Source organism: Mercenaria mercenaria, chromosome 7 (assembly GCF_021730395.1).
Source record: "Mercenaria mercenaria strain notata chromosome 7, MADL_Memer_1, whole genome shotgun sequence".
NCBI classification, from domain to species: Eukaryota; Metazoa; Mollusca; class Bivalvia; order Venerida; family Veneridae; genus Mercenaria; species Mercenaria mercenaria.
The window spans coordinates 83783354-83803217 of NC_069367.1; the positions used below are offsets into that span (position 1 = coordinate 83783354).

General features: G+C 34.6%; 1 protein-coding gene across 1 annotated transcript; it reads left to right on the forward strand.

Moving 5' to 3' along the window:
- Nucleotides 1-8061: 8061 nt before the first annotated feature.
- LOC123555257 (uncharacterized) lies at nt 8062-17038 on the forward strand. Its single transcript, XM_053547303.1, has 5 exons — nt 8062-8168; nt 10409-10578; nt 12401-12547; nt 13761-14017; nt 17027-17038. Exons 1-5 carry the CDS (start codon nt 8062-8064, stop codon nt 17036-17038), a joined length of 693 nt encoding a protein of 230 aa, XP_053403278.1.
- Nucleotides 17039-19864: the final 2826 nt, after the last annotated feature.

Here is a 19864-nt window from a genome sequence, read left to right on the forward strand (position 1 = left end):
ACAGCGTCATATTGACATGGGGTCGCCTGAGTGGTAGTGACAGTGCTTTAGAAATGGTAAATAAATATTGTTAACGTATTTAAATCAATCAGTATGTTCATATCTATCATGTTTTCGTATTTCATCAAAATAGAGTTAAAAATAAAGACATGACAACATTTTTCCAGAAATGACAATACTACACATTCAGATGTAACACTTTTATTTATTTTTCAATCAGTAATTGAACAAAAGTTCTTCTAATTCTTAGCGAATACATTCTTTGTAAATTTGCCGGGGATATTGCCTGCTGGCTTAACCACCATGATTTCCCTGGTTAATCCCACGCCAATCTTCTTAGTACCCTTCCAGACTATCTGTGTAATTTTTCTGAAAAAGAAGAGAATATGAAAAAAGAAGTATTTAGATATTTTGCATTTTGTAAGTTACATATGAATGTCGTTAATCACTATGACAACAGCCCGAACATGTGCTTGACAATGTTTCGTATTACATCAATAAAAATATTGACGGACAATGTTTTACATCAACGCTTTCAATACAATCTATGAAAAGATCATTGCAAGCAAGCAAAATGACTGCAGACTCTGTTCAAGTGCAGCACCCCAAACGCCCCCTCCCACAGCACGTCTTTATTACTACCAAACTGTTGATACTTATTAGTTAATTATTATCGCTTTTCATCTATATAGAGGATATTATATGGGTGTCTTTTCATGCTGAATTTATTAAACGAGTTTAATAAAATAATAGAATGCGAGGCTCTGTCGAGCATTCTATCAGTTATAATCAACGAGTATAATAAATTCAATGTGGAAAGACACAAAATGTAATATTCTTTTTATCATATGTAAGCTTTTCTGCTGAAACATCAAAACCTTTTTCTTTACAAGTGATTTGGACCATCCTAGACCTAAAACGACGTTTTACGTTAAAGCTATACGAGGGTTGTTCGATATGTAATGTGTATTGTACTACAGCACGATAAAAGTATGCACGATTTTAGCGACACTGATGCACATGTATAGCTCTATTCAATACGTTTACAATGGTATATACATGAATCTTTAGTTCAACACAGTTTTAAAATAATCTTCATTTCAGTAGAGCCAGTCGTTGACCACTGTTGTAAAAAATGGTAGGAAAACGTGTTGAGAATATTGAAGAAATTAGAGCCTACATAAAAGTTCGCACAAAACTCGGTCATTCGGTAAAGCAGACTTTTGATACTAGGATGAAGGGGGTTTTGTCCTCCTTGTAAAGAGCAAGAAGGGGGTTTTGTCCTCCCTATAAATAATGCGAAGGGGGTTTTGTCCTCCTTGTAAAATTCAGCAAGGGGGGTTTTGTCCTCCTTGTAAAAAACATGAAGGGTGTTTTGTCCGCCTATGCAAAAATGAGCGAAGGGGGTTTTGTCCGCAGCGGATTTTGTCCGGATCCCGTCCCATAACATATCTTATGAGACAGTTCGTAGGTGGAGAAAGAAATTTCATAGTGGCTTAGAGTCTGTTAAATCTGCTACAAAATCAGGTCGACCGGTGACTGCAACAGGCAAGATCATTGTCTCAAAAAGTTAGGGAAATAATTGAAAAAGATGGCATATATACGATTCGCGATATTGCAAAAGCTGTTGGCATATCACTATCGAGAGTACATTTCATTCTGAAGCGTATTTTGAAAGTAAGAAAGATTTCTGTCAGATGGATACCTCATCTATTGACAGATGAACAAAATAGGTATGCGTACAAATAGCCAAACAATTGCTCAAAAAGTTTCCGAAGTTCAACCAAGGGCAATTTGCTAACATTGGTACTGGTGACGAGACATGGGTGCACTACTTCGAACCAGTTAGGAAAATTGTAAACAAGATATGGCTAACCAAAAACGGTAGACGGCCTGTAGTTGCCAAAACGACAATGAGCACAAAAAAGGTCCTCTATGCTATATTCTTCTCATGCGACGGTATAGCCATACAAGTTCCGGTGCCGAAGGGCAAAAGTGTCACTGGTCGGTATTACCGTGATGTTGTACTAAAAAAGCTCAAGAACTATTATCAGAAAATACGTCCAGTGACAGGATTTCAACATGTTTGTCTACTGCATGATAATGCTCCAGCAAATACATCCGAAATTGTAAAGCAATTTCTGAAGTCGGAGAAGATAACCATCTTGCCATACCCACCGTACTCTCCAGATCTAGCCCCCTGCGACATTTCCCTTTTTCCAAAACTGAAAAAGTTCTTATCTGGTCGTTGATATAACTCCAGGCAAGCCCTTGGCTCAGCCGTCAGTCAGTGTCTCAGAGGTATACCCAAAACAGCATACCGTGACGCATTTCAGAAGTGGATTCACAGACTGAAGTTATGTATTTCCAATTGCGGAGAATACTTTAAAGGGATGTAAAGTTAATTTGATCATTTAAGTCTGTTCTTTCTAAGATAAAACACAATAATACACATTACATATCGAACAACTCTCGTATTTCACTATTTATATAATGGGTTTATTTCGCTCCCACGACGTCAAACATGTGATAAATAATTATATTTAAAGACAGATTCGGAGATTCATGTTTATATTCTCATACTGCACAAAGCCTCTAGCTTTAATAGTTTTCTGTTCATTTTCTTCTTTTCGAAAATGTTCAAGTTATTGACACACGCAAACAACTATATTGTTTTTAGCAATAAGATTAAAGATAAGTGATATAATAAACATTTGCATGTTCCAGGAAACGAAATTGAAACAAACATTTAATTCAATTGAAATGGCTAAATATGTCGAAACATTTATATTATGAAAATTAATCTTTTAATGTTCTTGCAATATTGTGCAATCACACTTTCTTTGTACGTCATCAATAACAAGTGGACATAGGTATATTTTAAGTTCTCAGTAAAACTTTCCTCTTTTGTCACTCTGTCAAGTGTTTCCAGGGGCAGCATGTGTCATAAAATGTTGACATCAGTCTAATAAATAGAAATTTTACCTTCCTTACAGATAATTACAGTGCACATTTTATAAACTGATGAACCAACTTGACTAGTCAAGTATATTCTGTAAACTTATTTCATGTATACAGATCTATGTATTATACGATTATTTATTTACAAATGCACTGAAGTTTGAATAAATTACAAGGCCAACCATACAATATCTTTGTTTCTCCTCGCACGAGCCATGCCAGTGGAAGGCCTGATAGGTAGATGGGTAGTATTTTTTTTGCGGGGGGGGGGGGGGTATATATTTTTATTGAACATATATTTAGAATTACATAAGTGTTGCAAGATGACTAGAATATTTTATTTTTTATATAGATAGACAAAATTTTTGTACATCAAATAAAATATAAAATAACCAATACATAATCTATGTCATACATGCAGCGAATTACATGACATATCAACAAATTGCTACCAATTACATGTAATCCCTTATTTACAATATTGGCCCATTTTTATCAATACAATACTATGATCGGCAGTGACGAATGCTTTTTGTAGGTCTGGAAAGATCACACCCCCAAATTGCCCCGATCAAATTGAAATCTTAAAACATCTGTTAAATGTATAGGGCACGTATCAGTAGAATACCTTATACAGAAACCATATTGCATATGAAATATATTTTTGGTATTTAACAGGCACAAAATGGTTTATTTATTTATACCAATGGAAACGACTGTTAAACAGATGAAAACATAGTGTAGTTTTCAAATAATTGTTTTCTCAAAACCTTACCATAATACTGCAGTGTACCCAGTGGTGGTTCTGATCCGTAGTAGCTGCTGTAGTAACTTTCATGAAAGAAATAAAGGTCGTCTACATGGTCTTTTGCTGAAAATCATCAATTATGTAGTTAAGTTAATTGAGTACACGCAAACACTTGTATAATGAACATTACACAACAGTCTTGGGACACCTTGCCTACTCACTCGGGTTGGTGATCATTTATTTGATGAAGCTATCCATCTGGCTTGTGAACTATCTGTGGTACTACCTTGAAGTAATGCTAAGAATGATACATGGGCCTGCCCCATCCATTACTGCCGGAAAGAAAACATAAACTGTGTCGGATTCAAATCCTTGCAAATATAAACACTATCTTCTATATAGAAAAACGTCATTGCCTCTCAATGACACCATGAAATAATAAGAGTAACAGCCTCAGTTGCTTGCGTTTAATGTACGTCAATTCAGATGCAATGATAACTTTCAGACAAATGTCATATCGCAGGTCACGGCAAAATGGGATACTTTTTAGTTTGTCAGAGGCTTTTATTTTTTAAAACAATTATAGCCTAATAAAAATGGTTTTCTATATCTATTGAACCTCTTGAATTATAAATAATGCATAATGAACTTTGCATGGTTCTGATAAAAAGATTTTATGACATTAAATTCACTAAATGTCTAATATAGGCTTTCTTCATATTTCATTTTTGTAAATGTTGATTTATATGCGGTTTAAATGTGTTCAATGTTTTATGAATAAGGCCTTTGCCATGATGGGCAAATTAATTCGGCACATGAATATATATACCTGTAGCTGGTCCACATCTGTAGGACATGAATATATATACCTGTAGCTGGTCCACATCTGTAGGACCTGAATATATATACCTGTAGCTGGTCCACATCTGTAGGACCTGAATATATATACCTGTAGCTGGTCCACATCTGTAGGAGAGGCTTTCACCGTACTTGCCGTCTGGCCGGCTCTCATATTTGTTATTTTTATTAAGGTAGTTTGCCCATTTCTGTGCATACTTGGACATTTTCTTGCTTTTTACCACTGGGTCGACCTAAAAATTTTAAGTATAGTAACTTGACACAGTTTACTGTTATTTTCTAAAAACAGAAAATGGTTTTATCTGAGTTAAGATACGATTGTTTTTGACAGTATATCTACTAAAATATTGGCATTTTGAAATATAAGGTAGAAAACCAACATCGTGATTCAAACACGTTTCACAATCTAGTTCTCTTTAATTATGCTGTGTGTGTTTTGACTAGTAATACTAAAAGAGAGATTTTATGTTGGCCTTTTTGTTCTATTTTACATCTGGTATGGAGTAAATATAATCATTCCACACCTATATATTTCTAACCATTTGGAAGATTTTCTTTCTATAACGTGACAATACAATAGAAACGCATTCGCATTACATTACAGATTATTTGATCTCAACAGACTTTGTAAGTGTTGAGATGAGCCTAGAGAGAAAATGTTTTTCTGAGAAAATATCAGTGTCAGTATGAAGAAATTAATATTATTACAGATTATTTGATCTCAACAGACTTTGTAAGTCTAAATTCGATAGTATATATCTCATTCGGTATATCGCATGGAGGGATCGATACCGATTTTCGTCGCTAAATCGGTAGGATCGATTTCATGTTACATGTATTTTGTTAAAACCAGAACAAAAATTCTACTTAAAGATACTCTGTAAAAATGTTTATATATTCTAGATTCTATGCGTACGTTTTGTATAAACAAATAAGAGTAAAGAGTAGACCTCGATGTCGGATACTAGTAATCTTATGTGTAGTCTAAAACATGCAAGATATTGTTGTATCATTGCAATATGTTGTACTAGCATGACTGAAAACAATTTTGTTCAGGTAATTTATCATCAGGATATTGTTTTGTACATGTATCTTGTGAAATAATACAGAATGTCATTTGGTAAGAGATTTGCATAGACACTGTTCTGTACGACTATATCGAGTTTCTAGGTTGTGTCGGAGTACAGTTTCTATTACCACTGGAGTATACAGAGTTCACCGTGGTTTCCAAGCTGGAGAAATAGTCTGCTACATAGTGCAGTTGGATCAATTTATGTGCGTATATTTTAAATATTTCATTTATTACCCCCGTTAACGAAACTTATAACTAAAATAATGACTGATGCCGGATTTTGCCTCTACGTATATATTCTGTAATTCATGAAAATAAAGAACAACAACATAAACATTAGAGAGATGATTTCACCAATGTTCGTAAAATTGAAGTATTAAGACTGTCGATATTTTTCTATAAATTAAGTATTTTTCGAAGTAACGTACGTCTGTATTATGGTTAACGAATAAAAAAATGTAGAATGCAAGGCTGATGACTTACAACATTTTACATCAGGCTTATAATTTTGAGTGCGGTTACAATACTTCGAGAATGTCTGTTGTATGAAAATTGGAAATGTTTGTCTGCCTATGCACAAACATGCTTTTGAACAAATATCGCTGTAACGATTCACATATGCAGTTTGTATTCAGTGTTGTTCTGAAAGCGGAACAAAATAAATATTGTACGTTGTCTTTAAAAAAACACGATGCATTTTTCTATACCTGAAATTTCACTTCCTTTCTAAGAGCAAACATGTTTCAATAATACAATCATTGTAAAACTTCACTGGATAAAAGAGCATTAGTACCAGGTGCGTTTTGTTTATTAACTCAAATTTTCAAAAAAGTAGTAAATTAGAATCTTGCCTATTTATCCACAAAATGTGTACGTCAGTCTGTCTGTCAAAGGCCAACAATATTTATGGATTACTTTGTTTTGACACTTAGATAGTAAAACTGTAATGCGGATGCATCCAGCATGTACCCGTCTTTAACTTATACTATCATACATTGGAGTATGACCTCTTCTAGCACCAAAAGCTACTGCAGATTTCAAACTGTATCAAGGAATATAACTGCATTTAATTTCATAGTATGTACTGAGTGTAGGTGCTAGAAATAGGTCGAAAACCTTTCAGATACGGTCATACGTTCCTACAATACCAAATCATCTCCTTCGACCATTCGTCAAAATCTAGAGCTACCCAATTACCCGCTCTTGGTAGGACTCATACTTACATGTTCATGCATTGTATGCCTATATTTCCTTGCAATTAAAAAGGTTTCTCAAAATAATCAAGAAATTACAGAGGAAAAACATTATAAGATAATTTAAGCGAAGTCTGTGCTAACAGTTTAACTAAACGATTAACATTTTAAACGAATACCTTAGTAAAATCACATTCAATGTCCAAAATTCTAAAATCCTAAATCTTGATCGGAGGGCGAATGAAAGTTTAAAGTAGACTGGCCATCCTGGCAGTTCTCTTTATTTTTTGTAAAGATCCGTAGTCGAAATAATCCGTTTTGTTTATGGCAAGAAGCCTCATGTCTTCGTATTAAGCCACTGTAAAATGTATCGTTAATTCTTGTAAATGTACCTAGTATCGCACACGTCAGCTACAAACATGTACAAATTTGCTACAGTAGTGTAGTACTCAAGGACAAGAAACTGTTACGAAAAATAACTAAAAGTTTACTTGATTTCTTTATGTAGCATGTTCACCAGGACTGCAAACCGCGGCTGTATCTCATACACGGAGAAAAACATGTTAAGCCATTACATGACGTTGGAGCTGCCAGGTGACACTGTTATGTGTGAATACATATGGGTTGACTATACAGGAGAAAGGGTCCTTTCAAAGTGCAAATTACTCGATTTTGAACCAAGCACAGCCGAAGGTATAAACTCTAAACACGTTTTGGTCGATTCATGTATTTAGTATACCGCGTACTGGGTTCATAATCATTTATTAATGTGAAAAGATCACACCGGTACACTGAAGGGACGTAAATATCAGATTTATCAACTGACATAGATGAGGACGACTTCTTCGTAAGTAATAAAATTCGCTTGAACACTTCCATTTGCATCAACTGAACGTCAGGTCTAGGCGTACACTGAACGTCAGGTCCCGGCGTCAACTGAACGTCACGTCCCGCGGTCAAATGAAGCATAACCCTTATATACTATATATTGTTCTATCACTCGAACACAGATAGCTCGAACTATAGAACCGTACCTGTGGTTCCGACGATTATATTAGTTCAACACATTTGAAGAGGATTTTCTCCTTTTGAAGTAAATATCTGGAGATAAAATATTTTACTAACAGGTAGTATGCGCATTGAATGTCTTTGAATAAGGAACAAGAGATTAAAAATGGCATATGCTATCCGCCCCCACCCCATGTCTAATTTATATATAGAGTAAAGGAATGACATGCACATATGTCATTAGTGCCAAGGGTGAAAGGATACATTTCTCGGAAGCACAGAGCAAGGCAAACATGGCTGCAGCCATGCATCACAAAGTAGTCCCGCGGCAAGTAGACACTGTAGTGGAAAGATATAGCAGACGCGATGATCCAAACGTTTAACGACAAACCTGTGTGAATCTTTTACTTGAATTAACAAATTTTATTAGATAAATAAACAACAACATCTTTGAAAAGGTGAAAATGTATGACAGAACTAAATTATCATCAAGCAAAGTTAAATCGAGTAGTACCATTGGAATGCATTTGATTTATTTATACACTCCAAAAAATTCCTAATTGGTCAGTTTATATTGTATTACTTTTTTGTTAATAATGCATGTATTTACAAGAAATTTCACATAACGACATTTGAATAGGTACTGCAGGAAATTATTGATTTATTTTTGGCCGACTCACGGCCAGCGTACCCGCATTAGGCGTTTTGACCAATATTGCATATTTTGCACGTGCAGGGCATGCGCACCAATATGCACTTGTTGGTGAACATTTTTGGCATAACTGACGAAAGTCCTACTAGAAAAACACATATCATTGTGAAATTGACACAAGAGCAACGCGCTCGGGCTCTCGGAATTTTACAACAAAACTCAAAATCGGTCACTTCAATGAATTGTCGAGTTAAATTTTGCCAAAAGAGCGCGAATGATACATAACCAACGACTGAAGGTTCTAGTAAACGGAAATAAGGTTAAAATGGAAATAACCATCAAAGTAACAGCTACAAACAAATTATATCAAAATTCCTTTGAAATTGCAAAAATATTTTCACACGTGTCGTAAATGTGCCCCGGCTAGCAACATTCCGACAGCTCGATCGCGTTGCTTTTGTGTCCATTTCACCATGATATGTGTTTTTCTAGTACAGTAGACGCAACTTGGCCGTGATGGTTGACCTTAGGCTGATTATTCATATCGGTTATTTCATTATAGAAATCAAGGGTGTTTAGGGTAGCCGTGTATATTTATATGGAATTAGTTTGTATACAGTGCAGTATCAAAGTATATATACTTTCATTTGATCAATTAAAACTTTCCAATACACTAATTTATATTTACACAAAATTATATTTCCTTTTTCTCGTGCAGCTCGTGTTTTACGTACACTCCTTTTCAATAATAGGTTGTGCCTTAATAGACCTTTCTAACGTAAACGTAATTACGAAACGGAATACTGAATTCGTAAAATTTTAGGCTAATTTGTGGTCTAGGGGAGACAATTTCATCCAATAGTAATGCAATAGTATCTCCCTTACACCATTATTTGAAAATAATATTTACGAATTCAGTATTCCGTTTCCGATTTACGTTTACGTTAGAAAGGTCTATTATGTATTATAATGCAAAGGTCAACCATCGGGGTCAAGTTGCGTCCACTTTTTTTATAGGACTTTCGTCAGTAATGCCAAAAATGTAAACAAACACGTGCATGTTAGTGCGCATGCCCTGCACGTGCAAAATATGTAATGTTAGTCAAAACGCCTAATGCAGTTATTTTGGCCGTGAATCGCCAAAAATAAATCAATAATTAACTGCAGTACCTATTCAAATGTCGGTATGTGAAATTTCGTGTGAATACATGCATTATTTACAAAATAGTAAAACAATATAAACTGACCAATTAGGAATTTTGTTGAGTGTATTTAGTCCAAACATCTGCTACAAGAACGATTATGACTATAAGTTTAATGTTTTCGAAATTATTTTAGGAATACATCAAAGTTTCTTGTCAGCTTTATAGTGAAATTATATACTGTTGAACAAGTGTTTTACTTCGAAATTCGGGATAACCGGAATTTTGAGGTACGCGAGTTTCAGACTGCTTATTAAGTGTGCAAGTCTTTAGATTTACATATTTCGTTATTATCGTAACTTTATTTATTTATGTTCCAGAATGCCCAGTAGGCAGACTGGCGGTCTAACTCAATGTAAAGCCATAATGGACTTTTACCTCTTCCCACGTGCAATCTTCAATGACCCATTCAGGCGTGGGAAAAATAAACTTGTTCTCTGTGAAATTTATAAAAACAACAAGGAACCGGCTGGTGAGTCGTTACGTACAGTCATACCCGTAGAAGATTCGGAATTTTGTGCTCTCTTAATCCTAGTAATTGTAACATATTCATTTGACTCTACTTTATGGATAGCTCATTGTTTTCTGACCTAGTTTTTAGACAATATGAAATTAGTTGTTTATATTCTACGATATTCTAGAATGTTCTACCACAATACTGACCTAGTTTTGAGGCATCATGTCACTAAGTTGTTTATATTTATTGTGTTCCAGAATGTTCTACCACAATATTGATAAACAGGGTGTTACAATTATTTGTTTAGTCTGGATTGCTGTTGGTTTTTCCAGAATCTTCTTTTTATTCTTGGTGATACTTGAAAGTTCTGGAAGCTTGCATAATACTTTAAATAGCAAGCTGTTTGAGGACCGGGTAGAACCTGAAAGTAAGAGCTCATTGAAAAACTGTCCTGTATTTCTTAATAACAAAAATTTTCCAGTTTGGATATTTAACATTTGAAGGATTTACACAAACATTGTGAATTTAAAAAATTAGTTTTGAAGACAGGATTTATATTCTTTGGGCATACTAAATTCAGTTCGGATTGATGATAATATGTTTGGATTTTAATTTGACTAGGACAGGATTTGGACTATTTTCTTTTGCATATTAGATTTGATTTTACGGCCATTTGACATTTTAAGGTATTTGAATTGTTACTTTTATCAATAAAGATTGTTATTGTAAATAGTTGCTGGTTTGTTTTTTCTGTTACTTTTACATACTGTAACAAGGAATTGTTACCCTTAGACGTAACACCTCATAATTATTTTCTGCATCACGATAGCTATTACCGTTACCCGTATCATCATCAACAGCAAAACCGTTATTGATGTCATCATAATTGTCAGATTTTTCTGTAACTTCCCTTGTCAGGACCATAACTTAAAAATGTCCAAACTGTTTTGTTAAGGCATCACGCAATGACAGACGACATTAAAAGAAAGTACAACGTACACGAATTATGACTTTTCATTGCTCACTTTTTCAATGATCTCCCTTTATTAAATTTACTTATCAGGAGCATAACTCTTTGAATACTGAAGATAATTTCTTTTCAAAGTGCATACTAAGATTGATGACAATAAAGAAAAGTGCATGAACCATAACTCCACCTAGCTTTATTTTCGAATTATCTCACACTGGTACTTTAACTTGAAATTTAATAACTTTTTTTCCCGATTATTTACTCCACAACTGTTGAAGGAATTTCGTTAAAACCATTTACAATGATAGGGAACAATAAGAGAAAGTGATATGTACAAGAGTCATAACTCTATTCTTACGTTTTGAATAATCTCCCAGAAGTAAATTTACTTGAAAGTGTTTATATAAAAGAATTTATCAAAGCTTCACGCACAATGTGAAGAATAAGAACCGTGTTGCATATAGACCATTATTGAACTCAGTAGATCTTGGTAACAATCTATCCTCTAATATGCACACGATTTATCATTTTGAAGTATTTCCTCTTGTTAATCACCTTTTACACTAAACACTTTCTTCGTTGGGGTATGGCCATGTCCAACATGCCTCTTCCTATTATCAAGCATTAACTTTGGTACACATTACTTTTTGTTAGCTCACCTGCGCAAAAAATGTTTGGGTTGAGCTATTTGGAACACAAACAATCTGTGGTGCGGTGTCCATCTTTCGTCAAACATATCCTTGAGACGACGTCTCCCCTACAACCGTCTGCTGGAAGAAACTTAGCTTGGACGTTCCTTGGATGGTCTTCTTCCAAAGCTGGTTTTGTTGCATTAGGGTCCACCAGAGATAAAACCAGAAAAAAAATCTTCAAGTGGTTTTCTCTCTTAAACCGCTTGTTTGATTTTAAAATAATTTCAATAACAAGCTACTGTAAAAATGTAAATATAAGAATGAATGCTATTTTTGTGTATTTATACGGATGTAAACCAAATTTAACCTTGGATGTCTTGCAAATCATCCAGCAAGAAGTCCCCATGCGGTTTATACCTGTATAACGCACAGAGTGTAGCATTTAAGTCTTAAATAACGAACATGGCGACATGCCCTAATGATGGCAATGTGTGTGTGCGTGTGTGTGTGCGCGCGCGTGTGTGTGATAAAAAAATATTTCCTTGGACAAAATCTGGTAATTGTCTTTAATCTTTTTATCCGTTGGTCAGTATAATATTTCAGTCACATTTAAACAAATAATTTAAAACGTTGTATTATTATTACAGAATTTAACAAGAGAAAGGCATGTGCTAAGGTTATGGAAGCAGCGAAGGATTATCAACCCTGGTTTGGTATAGAACAAGAATATACTTTACTGGACTTTGACGGCAAGCCGTTAGGGTGGCCGAAGAATGGTTCACCCTGGCCTGAAGGTAATGTTTTACCTCTCTTTCGGCACACGGCTACTTTGGCTTTTAATGCTCATCAAAGTGTTTCTTATATAACTGTTTTAATAATTGTTTATGCGCACCGTTAATGTTTGAAAATACAAGCGATCTTCATGGATTATGAATTCAAATTTGTGAAATTATTGCAGAAGTAATCGTAGAAATTAATGTGACATGTTTTCTCCATTTTTAAATGTTCTCCTTTATGTGTCGTGAATTGTAAATCTTAACAAGTGTAGTTTACTTCTCGCGAGCTTTTATCACAAAAACGGCTAAAATGCTTGAAGCAAGCCTTATTGTTAGGAACAGGTGATTAAGGCAGCGTCCTGGTGCCAGCAGAGAGCGTTAGATTTGTCCTACGTACGACTTACTATCTCCTACGTAGGAGATACTTCTATAAAGCTTATGGAATATCAATGATTTAAACAAAACGCAGTTATGTAGAGCAGTTTCATACCTAGGTATTTATTTAATGGGTTATCGCCCTTGCAGTCCCACCTACAGAACTGGGATTTGTTGTGAAAACCAATTTATCACTTAATTCACAATTCAGTTGTTGCAGCTCCAGAAGGCAATAATTGTACCATATTTTATCGTAATATTCAATTTGACAAACAAACGATAATGAGAGAAATCAACAGAAAACGTGTCATTGTTTATATGAAAATGGAAAATTTCTGGTATTGAGCGAAGTACAAAAATGTGTTTATGTTTTGATATATGAATGCTTTCAGTAAATATCAATAACCTAGATAAACTTGCGTACTTGATAAAGATTTAAGATCTGCGTTCATTGTTCCAAATTAACTTTTTTGATATAATGGATTTTCTATTTTCTGTTGTTGTTGTTGTTGTTGTTACTGATAAATAATGTGTAACTTCATTTTTGACATTTGCAAATACTTTATATAGAAAGTGTGTTATCAATGTGTTTGCTCATGTGTATTTTTTAACTTTAAAAGTTTCGTTTGAAGGAGGATAAAAAAAACGCCCCGATTAACCTCCCTTTTTAGGATATGTTCTAAATAAAGATATAACAACACATATTTAGTTATTTTACACACGATAAAGTAATTTAGCTATGTTTGCATAAAAAACTAGGATGAAGATCCAGTGGGTCAAAATATGTCAAACCTGCGCTTAGTTAATATTGTGTTTAGTGATATTTAGATATCTGACTCGTTTTCCTCTATTCAAGGTCCGAATTACTGTGGTATTGGTGCCAGCGTTGTATTTGGTCGTGACATTGTAGAAGCCCACAACAGAGCTTGTTTAAATGCAGGTGTTAAAATCGCAAGATCTAATGCTGAGGTCATGCCGAGTCAGGTAAGTGAAGAAAAACATTCCATACTGTATCATATTTTTTCTGCTGAAGATGTAATGAATTACAGCACTCCTTTTATCAACAGAAATTCAATAAATGATCTAACCCTATACTATAAGCCGAATTTTCTGGTTAAATATCGAAATGCACATCTATTTAATTCAAAATTTCAATATAGTAAAAACTAGATTTCCTTGAAGCACATGCATCGCAAAGTAGGCCCACAGCAAACAGTACCTGTAACTGGAAAAAATTTTGCAGACGGATTGCTTCAAAAATCCAGCATCAAGTACATTTTTAAACATATACAAATTACCAAAATGGGTAACAGGTAGATGAAACGCTGTTGGGGAAAGTTGAAAAGCCACGCTCCAAAACCGTGGTCTTTCTACACTGAAACAACAGCAGCGCAAACACGCGCACACGCACACACGCACACACACACATATATATAAGCAGAAAAAAAAACACAGCGGAGCACCGCCCAGTAAGTCAAAATTTCGAGCTAGTAGATCTAAGTCGAAATTTCCAATCCTTATCTCAAAAGTTCTACTTAATAGAATACGTGCACCTGATATTTATACTCTGTCGTAGGTACTGGAATCAGGTAGTGTAATTTATTTGCAAAAATACAGTATAAAAGAGAATTTATAGGCTTTCCTTTTCCTTCCCAGATACTTTAACTTTTGTATCAAATTTCATTGATTCGCTGCCATACCGTAGCTTTATATACCATATACATAGTATTAATAAATCTATATTCTATAGTCCATTTCATTGGCCTTGACGCAGTTAAAATTCGTTGTGACTCGTAGGCGGACCCAAAAGCACGTATTGTTCTCAAGCAGTGACATCATGACATTTTGACCTATAAACAATGTGACGTACACAGTGTAGGACAACCGCCTCCAATGTTTGAATTCGATTTCTTTTATCCAGTTAATTTTCAAGATGTTGATTTAACAATAAAACAATTGCTACCTTATAGGTTTCGGTCAGTATCTTGAAAAATGATAACCGCATTGGGCTACATCCTGGGTACACATCACTTTTTATACGCCCGTTTGAAAAACGGGACGTATTATGGGAACGCCCCTGGCGGGCGGGCGGATGGGCGGGCGGGCGGGCGGCGTCCACAGACCTTGTCCGGAGCATATCTTCAACATGCATGGAGGGATTTTGATGAAACTTGGCACAGTTGTTCACCATCATGAGACGGAGTGGCATGCGCAAGAACCAGGTCCCTAGGTCTAAGGTCAAGGTCACACTTAGAGGTCAAAGGTCAAATTCAAGAATGACTTTGTCCGGAGCATATCTTCTTCATGCATGGAGGGATTTTGATGAAAGTTGGCACAATTGTTCATCATCATGAGACGGAGTGTCATGCGCAAAACCAGGTCCCTAGGTCTAAGGTCAAGGTCACACTTAGAGGCCAAAGGATACAAGAATGAAAAATTCAAGAATGACTTTGTCCGGAGCATATCTTCTTCATGCATGGAAGGATTTTGATGTAGCTTGGCACAGTTGTTCACCATAATGAGAGGGAGTGTCATGTGCAAGAACCAGGTCCCTAGGTCTAAGGTCAAGGTCACACTTAGAGGTCAAAGGATACAAGAATGAAAACTTTGTCCGGAGCATATCTTCTTCATGCATGAAAGGACTTTGATGTATATTGGCACAATAGTTCACCATCATGAGACGGAGTGTCTTGCGCAAGAACCAGGTCCCTAGGGATAAGGTCAAGGTCACACTTAAAGGTCAAGGATACAAGAATAAAAACTTTGTCCAGAGCATTTCTTCCTCATGCATTGAGGGATTTTGATACAACTTGGCACAAATGTTCACAAGCATGAGACGGAGTGTCATGCACTGGTCCCTTCTTTTGAATTACTTCCCTTTGCTGTTACTATAAATAGCTTATATTATAACTTTTCATTACAAGTCGTAGGGAAAAATCGAGACCACTTTTCTGTAGTACAACATGCATGTTACATCCAATTCTGAGGTGTATTTTAAGCTACCTCTACCTGGTAAGGGTTTTTGTGTGGACTTGTAATTTTTTTTTTGATTTTTTTTTTCTTTAAAGATTAACTTCCCTTAGTTGTTACTATAAATAACTTACATTGTAACTTTTTTATAACTGACCGTAGGGAAAAACCAAGACCACTTTTCTGTGGTATAACATTGATGTTACTTTCAAATTTTGGGTGTATTTTAAGGTATCTCTACCTGGTAAGGATTTTTTTTGTGGACTTAGAAAAAAAAAAGAATTGCAATAATTTCTAAAAAAAAATATTGTAAACAACTAGAAAATTAAAATTCCATTTGCAAATACAGGTGCTAGTGTAAAGAAATTTGCTGTGACGGGCGTATATTGTGACATTCTGGCACCCTTGTTCAAGGTTGATATACTAAGTATCCTCATATTGACCTCACATTAAGAGAATAGTTTTATGTATTAGCTACCAGCAAGCCTTTTTGCCTATATCCTGTCATGTTGAAAAGCGAATCTCTTTTTATGTGGAATATTTCCAGCGCCTTTGAAGCTGACTTTATTTAGACGAATCAATGTATAAATTCTATGATAGATTCTACCTGTATCTCTAACAACAGTTAGGTACTATATCGTACAGCAATATATTATATAATAACTTATAAAAATTCTTAATTAATTTTAATAACTTAACCTTCTTTATGAAAGAAAATGTGCCCATCGTCCTAATTTTAGACTTTTAAACTGACAAGTGCAACGCAAAGGGATATTAACTTTTGATCCTTAACCTTGCAAAAAGATTGATACATGTCGATTCAACTGCAAGAGAGAATCTCGTATGTTTGAAGATTGAAAAAGGTTTCTCAGTATGATGACCATTTTTCATAATTGAATCAACATTGATTGAGCATTATGCTCCAGCTTGACGCATTGGCTTCCATTAGTCTGATAATTCATCCGTGAGCAAAATCAAGCAAATTTTCTAAGTATTGAAGGGTATGGGTAGTTATTTGTCAGGATATAGGTATGTAGATCTAGTCGGTAATATTTTAGAAAATGTAACACTTTAAAAAGGTTGTACAAACAGGTCGTACAGATTTCATTTATGTTGTATAATCTTAGAGAATTTAACAATGTTACATTTTAGGCTAAAGGTTGACACAATCTTTTGAGTTAAATATAATTCTATGACATATGTGGCTTCAGTAACAGTTGAAACGGATTCTTACCGTGTTTAATGTCAGCGGTTGATAAAAAGGTTGTACAAACAGGTCGTACAGATTCGCCTCTATCGCTGTGTGACTTTTATTAACACTGACCTGTTGTTTTAAAGTTCTGAGCCTTCTTTGTTTCAAATCAAAGGGTTAAATAATATCTCTTTAGTTGAAAGTTAGTAGAAAAAAATTAGTTGTAAATGGTTACCTTTAAACCAATGCTATTTATATAAACGTTTCTTTATGCCTGACTTTCTTTCAAAATCAAACAGAACAATTTGTATGAGAACCACCTTTGAAATTTTGAGCAGTTTAGAAATCTTTATAAAATGTACATTTTTTTTTCTTTCATATCTTTATGTACTTTGTTGAAATTTGGTAGGGTGGAAGACTTAATGTAGGGATAATACACGATTTTTTGTTTTTTAACGTCTGCAGAAACCCGCGGGATTGTTTGTGACCGAGACCGAAGGTCGCTATTTAAAGCATTGTTTTCATATGTGATGACTTTACGATTCCGGTACATTTTTAGTTACCATTCGGTTGTTTTTGGAAACGGGAAACATGTTTTAAATATCCATAACCAGGGCATACATATCAAAAACACCACCAAACGCGTGATTTGAAGGTTTTTGAGCATCTTATTTTTATTTCTAGTTATTACAAACGTTATGTTACCCATAATTTTGCATATAACTTAAAAATTTGATTAACAGGAACACAATTTTAAGAATAATAAATTTACATTCGAATTATTTTGAGTACGAACACATTTAGAGTACGGATGAGTACGAGGGTAGTGACTAGCTTTCAAGGTTTATTATATGAATTCTGCGAAAAATCAGGTAAAAACATACCAACTGATACTAACAAAAATCATAAATATAATACCTAAAAACGAGCAATAGCACAAGTTACAGGCGATACTTATTTATTCACAGTTATTGACAATATCTGAACAGACGCTTTGTAAAGGGAGTGAACTCTAAGAGAAGCTAGTGCGTACATTGATGGGGGCAGTACGTTTGGGGTTGGAAACTGATACAGCTAAACATACTATGGATTACATTGTATCTATAATGCTACAAGAAGAGGTTGTTATGGAAGAAACAAGACGCAGATGCCAAATATCAGTGTGCGCAAAAATACATACATATGTCCCTGGCAAAGCATTTCAAAAATAACAAGAAATATCTTTAAAAATGATGGTCGGCGAATTGTAATAAGGAAAGAAGTTTATAAATTTTTCATCTAACATTCATCTTTCATCTAACATTTTTCAAATTGCAAAACTAAACACCGCACTTTAACAATTTAAATGGTTCTCTTTTAATTTTTTGCAAAGGTTTCGTAGGGTTGCAATTTTGTTTCGTTTATCCTTAGACGAATAATTACAGCAGTAGTTCGATGAAGATTCATAAAGCGGTTCATGAGAAGAGGTCATTAAACGTGTTTATATTTTTAGCTAAATTGGTCCCTATCCCCATTTGTAACAAAATAGCAGGAGACCTTACGATATTGTTACACATAGAGTTTGATAAAAATCCATTACATTTTAGTGGTTAATGCGAAGAAAGGCATATCTACTTTTAGCTATAGTGGTCCCTAATAGGGCCCAAGTTCCTATATAAATAAATTTGGAAGAGGACCTTATAATGATGCTCCAGACCAAGTATGACAAAGATCCACCAAGCTGTTCATGAGACGCTGTATAAAGGCATTTCTAGTTTTAGCTCTAGCAGCCCCTAAAAGGGGTCAAATGTCCCAGCTGAACAAAGTTGGCTGCGGGCCTAATAAAGATGCTACAAATCAAGTTTGATTAGAATACATGAGAAAAAATCAATTAAAGGACTTTTTTATTTATCATTCTTATTTATTTCTAAAATAGGCCAACTGATCCCGCTTTAACAAATGCATATTCGCTATTCGTGAATCTTTGGACAATGACGTCACACCTATAAAAAGTGAAGGTCAAGCAAAACATACAATTGTTATTATTTCAATATTTCTGTTTCATAAGCAAATTTTGACCGCATAAGCAAAGTTTGACCGTAGTTATATCACATAGATAAACTGTATGCAACGTACCTTCATTTCAGTGTAAAATGAGATTCAGTCATTATAAAGCATATATATAATGAAACAGATTTCAACTGAGTTCAATACTTTCATACAATACTAAAAAAATATTCATATATAACAAATCAGTTAAATAATTTGTAACAAATATATCAAAGCAAACAAGTATTCATTTTAATATGCAAACTGAATAAGTCACAAAAGCAAGAAACCTTTTCATATACAGACGACAATTGTTACATGGAAAATCTTTTAAAAGCACTTCTCTACATAAAAGACTCTTATCACACCCTTATTCATGTGATACGCAGACCGTATTCAGCTCTTTCTTTAATTTGATATATGTTGGTATTTGAACAGGTTTTTATCATATTTATTAAACTTACTTATTATTTTGAGATATATCAATATTCTTGCTAAATATACTGAGCCAAAGTTGGCTTTAAAACTGTGAGCAGCGTCGTTTAGGATAAACGCTTTGTCTACATTTCACTCAGCGTAGCACAGTCAACAGAGTGAAAGAAATTGACACTCTCGTCCAATCAGGCAGAGTGTTGCATAAATCTTCCGTTTTGATAAACTATCTATAATGCGTTATCAAGTAGTTTGATTGGCAAACTGGTCACGTGGCATAGGAAAACGAAAACGAATTTAGACGGCGTCGCCGAAAAATCATGTATTAACAGCACGTG

What these genes read in the sequence shown, in the direction of transcription:
- LOC123555257 (XM_053547303.1), top strand. Translation starts at nt 8,062, where the DNA reads ATGACATGCACATATGTCATTAGTGCCAAGGGTGAAAGGATACATTTC. An exon ending in GGACCGGGTAGAACCTGAAA is followed by an intron (nt 10,579 to 12,400) that starts GTAAGAGCTCAT and finishes TTATTATTACAG; the next exon opens with AATTTAACAAGAGAAAGGCA. An exon ending in TGGTTCACCCTGGCCTGAAG is followed by an intron (nt 12,548 to 13,760) that starts GTAATGTTTTAC and finishes CCTCTATTCAAG; the next exon opens with GTCCGAATTACTGTGGTATT.